Source organism: Sphaerodactylus townsendi, linkage group LG04 (assembly GCF_021028975.2).
Source record: "Sphaerodactylus townsendi isolate TG3544 linkage group LG04, MPM_Stown_v2.3, whole genome shotgun sequence".
Taxonomy (NCBI): Eukaryota; Metazoa; Chordata; class Lepidosauria; order Squamata; family Sphaerodactylidae; genus Sphaerodactylus; species Sphaerodactylus townsendi.
The window spans coordinates 106,896,249-106,907,859 of NC_059428.1; the positions used below are offsets into that span (position 1 = coordinate 106,896,249).

The window sequence follows — 11,611 nt, forward strand, 5'->3', positions numbered from 1 at the left end:
TCATGGACAACATCCAGGTTTATTTGTCAATACATTTTTGGGTTGCTGAAAGCTTACTCCTATTCAAAGGTGTTATTAATCGCTCACATATACAGACTGTTACTGGGTAGATACTGCATAGCAGTTAGCAATAGTATCAGTTCTTAAGCAGTGACTTCTTTGATCCAAGACAAAACCTGCAAGTTTATTTCCAACAAAACCTCCTCCGTAGTTCGTCCTGTTGCAGCCATGCTATGATTTGCATTTTCAATCCAATGGATTTTCTGAGGTGCTTTCATTTTGATTGCAACTTCTTCCAACAATTTCTATTTAAAACAATGAAGGAACAAAGTAAAAGTTATCTTTCTGATCCATGAAGTTATCTTTCTGATCCATCTGATTCCCTTCTAAATGCTGGCATTAAATATACTGCAGCATTACTTGAAAGGAAGCAGAATGCAATAAGGAATGGTTTGAGGAACAAAAAACCCTTAACACCTACAGCACTGAAGGCAAAGCCATGCAACACTGTCAAAACTGCATTTTTGGAGAGAAAACAAGAAAGTATTCTGAAAAACTTGCCCCACCCCCAAACAAAAACCCCCACATAATAACCATCTTACTTACAGGGCCATCCAGAACAGAGTTACTCCAGCCTAAGCCCATGGGCTTAGACTGCAGTAACTCTGTTCTGGACTGAACTGTGAGTAATGAACATGCACAGCAGCTACAGTAGTTAAGAAGTAAAAGCATTGAACATCTAAATTAATATTCCCTTATCACTGTGAATTCCAAAGGAGAAAAATGCACACTTACATTATTTTCCAAACACTACTTAATATTGAGGACTAAAAAGTGACATGAAGCTAATGGAATTAGGTGTTCACTTCACACTTATTTAACTCAAAATGCAAATTTCTTGTCTAAAATGTCTTTCAGTTCAGTGCCTGGACAGCTTTTCTCAGTCATCACAGCTGAATAATTAACTAAGGCTAATTCCTCCTCTTCAATGCATACAGGACTCACTTTATCACACAACTCATCTGCACTGCCAGACACAAAAAGCACAGGGGACTTGAGCAAAAACAAATCTTCATCCCGAAGTTTGGACTGAAGATTTGGTCGGTGCAGTGGATAAGAAAGACATATCAGGCCGAGAACGAAGCCATCATTATCTTCATCAGCTTGACGTGTCACAGAGGCCGCAGCACGGGAACCCATTGAGCGGCCTAGGTGCCAGAAAAAAAAGGAAAATGGAGGTTGGAATTTGGAATTTGGGAGAAAAAATAGAGAGGAACAGTAGTACAAGCAAGGAACCAAAGTCACATTCAAGGACATTTATTCATTCAAGGACATTTATTCATTTATTTAGACATTAGCAGAAAGTAAGCAGGTTAGAACATCTCTTGAAGGCAACCTCTGTAAGGTACAGGCTGAGATGAGGGGGAGGGGGTCTACGGGTGCCCAATAGCACTTCAATTGCCTCTAAATGTTTAACAATCACAGAATGAACTGTGTCAGGAGGCAGTGTTGCATGATCAAAATTCAGACAGGAAGCCATGACTACAATTTAGTTATTCATAATCTGATCCTGCCTATTCTCCTGCTCAACGTGCCTCCTTTTGTCACCAAAATCATTCTCAGACAAGGAGCTGCTAGATGTCCGTGAGTTCTGCAGAACAGGTGACCAACGGGATAGAAATTTAGGCCAACAAGGTGGAGGCTGAGTGGTCATGGAATTCATGCTTACTCTGAAAAGAAAGATCACTAAGGCCTTGTACACTGAGTACTAAATCCAGTAAACAATACTGCAACCAATCGGTTGGATTCTGTGTAATATTTCCATGGATGAAAGGAGTGTGTGGTTTTTACTGAGTCTTCCTACGCGGCAGATCTGACTCCGCCTCTTCACCCCCATGCTCTTCCTGGTGTTCCCATCCAGGAAACAGCACTGGGGGAGGACATCGGGGCAAGATGGAAGGAAAGGTAAGGAAGTCCTGCTCTACTGATAGAATTCCTTCCGTCAGTGGTATCCAAGCCAGTGATTCCAAAGGTTCTCAATTACCCCTCACCCCCACAACCATCTGCTGAATTCTGTATAGGAATAGGTGGCAGGTGAATTAATAGTTTCTATTTTACCTACAACTAAAGGCTTAGAAGAGACTGGAATGAATTGTTCACTTTGGTCTGTGGTCCTGCATATTAAAACAAAGTATGTATGAAGTCTAAAGTTCCTAACAAGGAAATATTTCTGCTTAAATAAAAAAAATCTCAGCTCCTCATCGTCAAAGATCACAAAATAGCACTGAGTAATTTTAATTTGCAACCAGAATTTTACAAATGACTAAACATATTTCTTACCTGCAAGGAAAACACCCGAAAGTTTATAATCCCTAGAAGATCTTAAATATTCCTAAAAAAACAAATTGTTAATTTGCTCAACAATTAAAATATTAAATTAATAGAACTATCAGAAAATAAGAATACAAACGAGCCATATCACGTTTTGCCGGCAGACAGAGATTTCTACGAAGGATGGGTCTTAGCAAGATGCAAAACACAAAGTCTGCTTTACAAACCTTCAGCTTAACAAATGGAACAAGGCATGCTTCCCGTATGTTCACTTTCTTATGCAGTGAAATCTAAAACAGCTGCAATCAGACCATAGAACAGAAAGTCTGATTAGTCTGCTGAAGTCGGTCTCAGTTATTAAAGGTTCAAGCACCAGGGCATTACTGACCCATGGGGTGATGTCACATCACGTTTACTAGGCAGATTTTTGTTTACAAGGTTATTTGCCATTGGTTTCCCCAGTCATCTACACTTTATCCACTTATTTGACCAGCCTCCGAAGGATGGAAAGCTGAGAACCTTGAGCCAGCTACCTGAAACCGACTTATGTAGGGACTGAATTCAGGTTGCAAGCTGACTTCAGTATTGCAGCATACTGCTCTGCTCCACAGGGCTCCTATATGTGAAGTACGGTTAAGAACAAAAGTGGTATGAAGGTAAGGAGAGCTGAGCTCATGTTTCCCACTGGATGGCTTAAAGTAAGTACTAATTTTCAGCCTCAGTTTAAAAAAAGATACCCATCTTGCAAGGATTACTCATGAAAGAAAATACAAAGATTGTAAAAAGCACTTTAAATAGGAATGTGCTATATAAGCAAGCCTAAAAGAAAGGGGCAGACAACAAATAATACAAACTTCAGATATTTATACCCCACTTTCTACCCAATGCTCATCTAGTGCCGCTTAAAACATTGTTCACCCCTCCTCTGTTTTATCCCCACAACACAACGGGCCCAAAGTCACACTGCATGCTTTCATGGCAGAGTGGGAATTCAAAAGTATCTCCATGTCTAACCATTACATTATGCTGGCTTTCTTATCCTCATCACCATAACTGAAACGAAGCCATTATGAGTAGCACCTAGGGCTTCCCTTCCATCAAAACTTATGTTTTAATCTCCTATTAGTTTGTTTCTTCTTTTTACTTTGTAAGGCACTATTTCGCTTGATGCTTATATAGAAATAACAATCAGTACACAGGAAACTTTTGCACATCTTGGACTGAAACATGTGTCTCTCATACCAGGACGGCCTTATATGCTTTAGTTCGATAGGCAAGGTTAAGGCCTTTACAGGTAAACCTAAGGCACAGAAGTCCATGAGAGACAAGGTAGTTTGCCAAAGATACAAGATGAGAAAAATTCATATCGCCAGATGCTCCATGGGTAAAAATCACAGCATATGGTAGTATTTCGCCAGGAATGGAAAAAACACCATCTAGATATTTGTTTCCGAAAGGTATTTTCACCACAGCCTAGAAATAAAAAATACTGAATCAATAAACAGATTTCTAGACAGAACATACAAACTGCCATATATAAGGCAAGTCTTATCCTGAGCTTTGACACAGGGGAAAACTATTGTGAATAAATAAAATGTCAGCAATGAATTGAAAACATCAAAAAATGGGTTCACTAAAGCTTTTGGTGAAATAAAACTGCAAAATAAAATTCTGTAAATCTTGTACATTTTTGCAATAATGAGATTGCGCCATTGAGTCACAGTACTGTATCTGATAGTAACATGGTTGCCCCCATTTCAATCAGAAAGGCAGCAAAAGTACACATGAGATATGAAGGAATGCAGAAAAAATTATTTAAGTTAATCAAAAGAAAGACAAAATCCCAGCTATGACCAAAATACTCTCCTGAAGTACAGCACATTGAGAACAACTAGGAATGTTAAGGGGGTGCGGGCAGGTAGGAGGATAAATTAGCTTGCACAAACTCCTGTGATATTGTGAATTCCTGGACAGCAATGTTTTTTTTGGAAAGGGGGGAAATATTTCCAGATTCTTCCCTCCTCCAAAGATTCTTCACAAACCATCAGGGTTTTTTTTAATTAATCCAGAAGATCTCATTTTCTCTGCTCCTGCCAATCATGTACTTTTGCAGCTTTCTGCTGTCCAGATTATTAATGTCTCTTGACATGTGTGAAAATACCAAATAGTAAGAATTTTCTATGTGCCACGGATTTTTTTAATTTGATTTATCAACACTGTTTCTGATTGGATCTTTACATTTAATATTGTCCACATGAGTTGTGTTATAAACCTACCTCTGTACAGTCACTCATTTTCCTTCTTACAAACTTGTAGTGTCCTAGAAATCTTCTACTTTAAGTCACTATAATAAAAGAAACCAAAAGAAACCAAAAGTTAAAATGGTTATAATCCAACAAGGCAGATCTGTATGTACACTTTTGGCAGGTTATCCCATTTCATACTATGGAAAGATAACATGATCCTCTTGCATTTCCTAACTATTCACTAACCATGACTATCACAGCATGACAATTTCCACAGTCCTTTGTCCAGTTCGGCAGGCAGCATAGAAAGTGACTTATGGCACAATTAGACCAGAGCCATAATCAGAACCCCGGATGTCTTTAAAGGTACTCATGAGCAAAGAGAGGATCAAATCTTTCTGGCCCAGCATCCTAGCACTAAGTATCTCCCTCTGTCTATGCTTTTAACTGAAATTGTAGATTTCAAAAAATTCAATCAGACTCCCAGCTTATCTCAGAATCTCCAAAGGCTCAATTAATGCCTCTCTACCTTTTAATGTATAGATTCTTTCTCTCCTATGCATAAGATTTCCCCCTTTCAGAATAAAAGGTATTTCCTGCTCATCACAAGAATGTATGCACTAAAAACATACGGTAAAAACATTGTGCGCTAAAACACATGCATCGTTCACAACTGGAGAATTAGGCACACCTTCCAGAGTAAAGGCATCTCAATATGAGTGGGATGCAACCTGCTCTTCTCCATCAGGCGGTCCATGAGTCACGAACTGGGTGTTCACTGAACCCCCAACCTGCACCTTGTGTAAGTCATACATCTCTGTATTGGTGATTTTCTGCGTCTTCTGTATTTAGCTGAGGACACGCTTCATCGCACCTGAGGCAGCGGGCTCTGGCCGTCTACCGATAGCATGCCACAAATGTATTAAGATGCTACAGGAACCTACAACATGGTTTTGTCCTTTTTTGCAGTTGCTTCATGCAACTATCTATGGACACTCAGGCTGCTACCCCTTTCATAAGAAAATACCGTTTTAAAATGCCTTCTACCTTTTAATTAAAGTCATTTCCCTCAGCAACGGCTACTAGAATACGTTTCTTCCCGCCCTTTCATTCGCCTCTCCCTCACAGGCCTCCTTTTCCTGCGAGGGAACTACGCAACCCTACACGGAGAGCATGCTGGGAGTTGTAGTCCACACTTTCAATTAAAGTTTTGGAGTGTCTTTGCATCCCACCCCTTTCCCACAGCAGTCGCCGCAACGTTCTCCGCCATAGAGCTCCCAATTGAGATTGAGTTTGAAGGTTGGGAGAAGGGAGTACAAGAGATTTTTAGTTACTGTCCGTATATACTTAATATCAAAAGCCATTACAAGTGGGCAAGGAGTACAAGAGCATTTTTAGTTACTGGTTGTGCGAGCCATTTTCCGCAGGGGAATGGATCAGTTTTTTAGGGTTTCCAGCTCTGGGTTGGAAGATCAATGTTTAGGGTTTGGAGATCAATTTTTAGGGTTGCCAACTCTGGGTTGGAAAAAACTTGGAGATTTTTGTGGTGGAACCTAGGGAGGACATCATTTGGAGAGGGTACAATGCCTAAAGAGTTCACCCTCCAAAGCAGCCCTGGGGGTGGGGGCTGATCTCTATTGTCTGAAGAAGAATTGTAATAGTTGGAGATTTGCAGATGCCACCTGGAGATGGCAAGCCAAGTTTTATTTCCGGGAGGCCTCCAAGGCTCACCTGCAAGTTGGCAACTCTAATAAAAAATGAGTACTTAATATCTAAAATTAGTTAGTACAAAATAAATTGGGAAAATATATAACAAAACTTGCCTTACAGTATTGCATTGTTTTGTTTTGTTTCAATATTGATTAAATCGTCGTCTACTTTGAATATAAATCTCTTGAGAATGTTTCCTTTGCCATAAATACTTCTGCCTTAAGTTTATCCATGGACATCATAAACCATCCTTTACACAGATATATACTGTATCACATTTCTATCTCATGTATTATCAGAGAAACACATATGAACTCCTCTCCCAGTTTTTGAAATGCACAACAACCCAGTGAGATTGGCTCGAAAAACGACTGCCATTTTGGCTGTTATGGCTGAATGTGCAATCACTCACAGCCTCCCTTATCTCAGACATGTATTTACTAAGTTCAAAGAAGATGTCTACTTGGGATGCATAGACTATTTGTCAAAGTGATACATACTGTTTGAGATATAAGGTCAGACCATTGGTGCATTTTGCTTGATAGTGTCCAATCTGTTTGGCAACTAAAGAGAAAAAGACTTTCTGTGCTCTGTTCCACTGAAAGATTAGAGTGTGGTCAGTTGCAGTCCAGCAGAAGAGATGCTTCCACATTACAAAATAGTCTTGAATGAATATGGGAATTAACTGGTTCTTGATTAAATCGTTGTGGGTTTTCTGGGCTGTGTGGCCATGATCTGGTAAATCTTGTTCCTAACGTTTCGCCTGCATCTGTGGCAGGCATCTTCAGAGGTGTATCACAGAGAGACGTCTGTTATACACTGTTGTACACTGGATACAGTGTACAAGAAGAATGTGGCAAATTAATATACAATTCTACTTTTATCTTTCAGTGGAATAGCGTATACCTAACATTTTTAGAGTTGGACCAGGGGCCTTCTCCTTGCAAAGCATATGCTCTACCACTAAGTCATAGCACCCTCCCTTTTCATTCCTTGGGAAAAAACAAAGTTACTTAAACAGTAATCACTAATTGATTGCTTCATCAATAGGACATTATGCATTTATTTACATTATTAAAAGTCTGCCTTCCTCACTGACACTCAAGATGGATTACATAACATAAGCTAATTTATTTTAATTATGTCTTGGTTCGTATGGACACTTTGAACTGAACAAGAATATTGTGCTACCATGATGACAGTGTGAACAATATAGAACACACACACTTTGATGCTGCTTCTGGAGTAAACTACTGGTCTTTTACAGTGCTTGTCCAAGCCAGAGGCAAAGTTTTGTTGATTCCAAGGGATGTAGGATGTGAAATTAGATGTAAAATGGGTGCATGGCTTTAAAGTTGCTTTTTTAAAAATGAAGGAATCTGTTTATTGTCGAAGGCTTTCACGGCCGGAATCACTTGGGTGCTGTGTGGTTTCTGGGCTGTATGGCCGTGTTCTAGCAGCATTCTCTCCTGACGTTTCGCCTGCATCTGTGGCTGGCATCTTCAGCACCAAAGGAATCTATTATCTACACAAGAGGAAAATATTGGCACACCTTCATCGTGAGTTCCTTAAAAGAGCTTGCAGAGAACTGAAGCAGCATCCCAGAAGTGTTTTCTGAAGGGTCTGCTTAAAACAAATAGCGTTTTTCCAAACACCATTATAGGCATGCATGATAAACAAGGGTTTATTGATAAAGCAATTTACATATCTTGGAAAATGTGTCTAGAATTTTCTGGAAGCTTTCTTTGTCAACATCTAAAAGGTAATAGGCCAGGTGACGAGTCAACTATTTTGGGATGTGATCACCCATTGGAATTTTGCTTAGGTCATAGTTTAAAGCCTGTTAGGAAATAATGTTCGAAGATCTTAATGTCATCTGACTTCATAGTAGTGGAATTTGTCAAGATTGAGGGTGAAATTCAAAAGACCTGTGGGAAGTTCATCCATGAGATCAACTCTGTTGCTATTAGTCTTTTTAAGATGATTCTTGCTAAATTAAAGTGGCTGAACTATCAAAGAAAAGAATATTGCCAGACAAAAAAAGAATTATGAGAAAACATGTCTCTCTCTTCTTTCCCTGTAAACTGTGCAGTCCCTATAACATCGGGGGGACCTGCCGTTTCCCCCTCTGGGAGAGTTTAGTGTCGGATGCTACTTACTGTATATTTGAACGCTGTATTTTTAATGGGGTTTTAGTTATCTTAATGATAATAGAGTTTATATTTCTATATATTTATATTTGTGTTCTGATTATGTTTTAATTGTGCTCTATTTGTTATATTGTTATATTCCTTGTGTTGTGCATCGCCCTGAGCCCTTTGGGGGAGGGCGGTATATTTATTATTATTATTATTATTATTATTATTATTATTATTATTATTATTATTATTATTATTCTGAGAGAGATATTGATTATGGATAGAAGAATCCTGACAATCCCATCCAAAGGGGTGTGTGGTTCCAAATCCACCACTGGGAGCGTGCAAGGCTGCTCCGTGGATTTACCTTCCCTAGGGCACTTACCCAGCAAAGGGGCAAATCTACCTGTGTGCGGCCACCGCCAATCTCCTCAGTGGTGGGATGCAGCACTGAATGCCACACCAGTGTCCCTGCATCCCCTCCCCTGGCATAGTAGGTGCAGTCTAGGGGCATGGCCAGGGGAGGAGCCAGGTAAAGGCCTGAGGGGAACTTTCATAACTTCAATTGATACTGAGCATGATCCATCACTAATCTAATTTGTAATCCACTTTGAGTCTCAGTGAGAAAGTTGGCTATAAATAAAGTTAATCAAAATAACCCCCACTGTCATCTGGAAGTCATTATTTTATCAAATTCAGTAAGAACACGTTTTGTGGGCAAAATTATCTCTCTGCCTTGCATTGCATCACTTCTGAGGGGATTTCAGTAAAGTCCCCTCCAAGAAGCTTTAATCACTATGCACATTATCTATTTTGATCACTGATGTGTAGACTGCTCCCATGTTTATATTTAGTTCTGAGTGTTTATAAAATCCCTGAAGAGTTTCCAGCGTCTAGTCATAAAATAATGTACATTCTCACCTTTAAAGAATGTTAATCCAAATACTAACATACCATACACATCAGAAAAAAAGAGATGGGCATAGAATACTAATCCAGCTATTTTTTTCCTGGCCTGGCTAAATAAAGACTGAAAAACAACTTCTGGATTTTTTAGGTTAAAAACATAATAAACTTTTATACATCTAAATATAACCGGGAAATTGTAATTAAAGGAAGTGAGGTAGTTTGTTCAAGTTTATTGCTCTCTGTGAAAAAACTGTGACATCGAGAATGATTATTTACCTAATACCTTCACACCACATCACAGAAAACAGATTTTCTTGCCATGGATTTCCGCATGGTGGACATGGGCATCGTAGTGCACACTGCTGCATTGTCTGCTGTTTACTTCCTTCTTCCCAAAATGGCTGTTCTACAAAGCAAATAGCCCTTCCTTGCTTTCCTACACTTCACTGGAGCAGAGCATGCTTCAGAAAATGAACCCTGCAGGGAATCCCTGTGCCTCCATCATAGGAGGATGCTTGGGTTGGAATCCCCTGAGTGCCTCCTGGCTACTAGTGGTACCCTCTTCCTGTTCTTAAAATGCATTCTTAAAATGCTAAACTGCCCACATGTCCAACAAAGCTGAAAACTCCTGTTTTAATGTATGCATTTCTTATAAAGAACACTTAAACTTTCAAAAATATTGAATAGTTGAAATTTTTAAAAATCCACACACTAGATTCGACTTTCAGAGATCAAATCTTTCTAGCAGGTTTACAGTGCAATCCAGAACCGAGAGCCAAATCCCCCTCTGGAGGCAGCACAGCTTTACGCCAGCAGATATGCCCTCCCCAAGGCACTTACCTGGCATAGAGGTAAATACACTGGGGCTTAGCTGTTGCAGGGCCCTGGGATGCCAGGCCACGGTGCCCAGCCCTCCGTCAGTGCTCCCACACTGCCCCAAGCTACACTAGCTTGGCAACAGCATTCCCAGAGGTGGAGACGATCTTAGTTGGCTTCCACTGCTCATTTAGCCCCCTTGCACCAACAGGTCCAGCCTTGGAGATATACCATTTTTTTCACAGCATATGTTCGCTTTCCCCAATGGGTTCTTTTTTTACATTTTTCGAGGGAGTGCGGCAGGGCAGAATCAGTATCTGTGAAAAAAGTTTGTCCAGCTGCTGCTTGAAGACTTCCAGTGCGGTGCAACTCGCCACCTCCCTAGGCTGCTGACCTATTCCACTGCTGACCTATTCATACTGCAAACATTTCCCCCCTAATATCCAGCTGGTACTTTTCTGCCAATAATTTATACTCATCATAGAAGAAGAAGAAGAAGAAGAAGAAGAAGAAGAAGAAGAAGAAGAAGAAGAAGAAGAAGAAGAAGAAGAAGAAGAAGAAGAAGAAGAAGAAGAAGAAGAAGAGGAGGAGGAGGAGGAGGAGGAGGAGGAGGAGGAGGAGGAGGAGGAGGAGTTTGGATTTATATCCCCCCTTTCTCTCCTATAGGAGACTCAAAGGGGTTTACAATCTCCTTGCCCTTCCCCCTCACAACAAGCACCCTGTGAGGTAGGTGGGGCTGCAAGTACTATCCTCTGCGGCCAACAGGAACAACTCCCCATCCTCCTCTAAGTGACAACCTTTTAAATACTGAAATCCCTGTGAATGGGTAATAGGGATCATATAACTTGGGTGTTACACAAAATGGTAGGAGTCTGTCCCTTTTAGAGTGGGGGAATTAGCAAGAGTATACGCTTGATTTAGCAAAAGGTTGGGCAAGCTTGAGATCTTTGTTGCCTATGTATATATAGAAGTCAGCTTTTTGCAAGAAATCCACAGGAGAGCAAAATACATTTTAACATGTTTTATTAAGGATAATAGGAGTACACTAACACATTATAATCAAAGCAGCAGAACACACAAACAGTTTTAGGATATAAGCAGTGTTGAGAGGATAGATTTAGAATAGTTGGAGGAAATTTGGGGAGTAAGGGTTATAGTCACCTGATCTTGGAGTGGAAAGGTCCAATGAACATTGCTGAGCACTCCATATTAGCTCTGGTAGAAGAAAAAAATGATGCATTGGGGGCAATATCAACAGGCAGAGAGGTGTCCAGAGATATTGAACACTGGCTACTGGGAGAGGGGGCTTCTTATAGGGAAAAAAGGACCCTCAGGATAATGCAGAGTGGTCCTTAATCTACAGGGCAAAGGGGAAGACAAGAGGCAGACATCAACCTTAAGTGTTGAGTCATTCATCAAATGTCTTGAGTGTTTAGCCTGATGGGCTAAGCTGGGAGTGCC

At 40.2% G+C, this 11,611-nt stretch overlaps 1 protein-coding gene across 2 annotated transcripts; it reads right to left on the bottom strand.

Moving 5' to 3' along the window:
• TEX30 (testis expressed 30) lies at positions 1-5,737 on the bottom strand. 2 transcript variants are annotated; one of them, XM_048495510.1, is made up of 6 exons: positions 5,625-5,737; positions 4,608-4,675; positions 3,574-3,804; positions 2,341-2,392; positions 1,006-1,208; positions 1-305 (listed from the first exon to the last, which is right to left on the bottom strand). In XM_048495510.1, the coding sequence occupies exons 2-6, from the start codon at positions 4,623-4,625 to the stop codon at positions 144-146; spliced, it is 666 nt and encodes a 221-aa protein (XP_048351467.1). In that variant the 5' UTR covers positions 4,626-4,675; positions 5,625-5,737; the 3' UTR covers positions 1-143. The 2 variants fall into 2 exon arrangements, with proteins under 2 accessions (XP_048351467.1, XP_048351468.1); XM_048495511.1 differs by lacking the exon at positions 5,625-5,737 and adding an exon at positions 5,269-5,618.
• Positions 5,738-11,611: the final 5,874 nt, after the last annotated feature.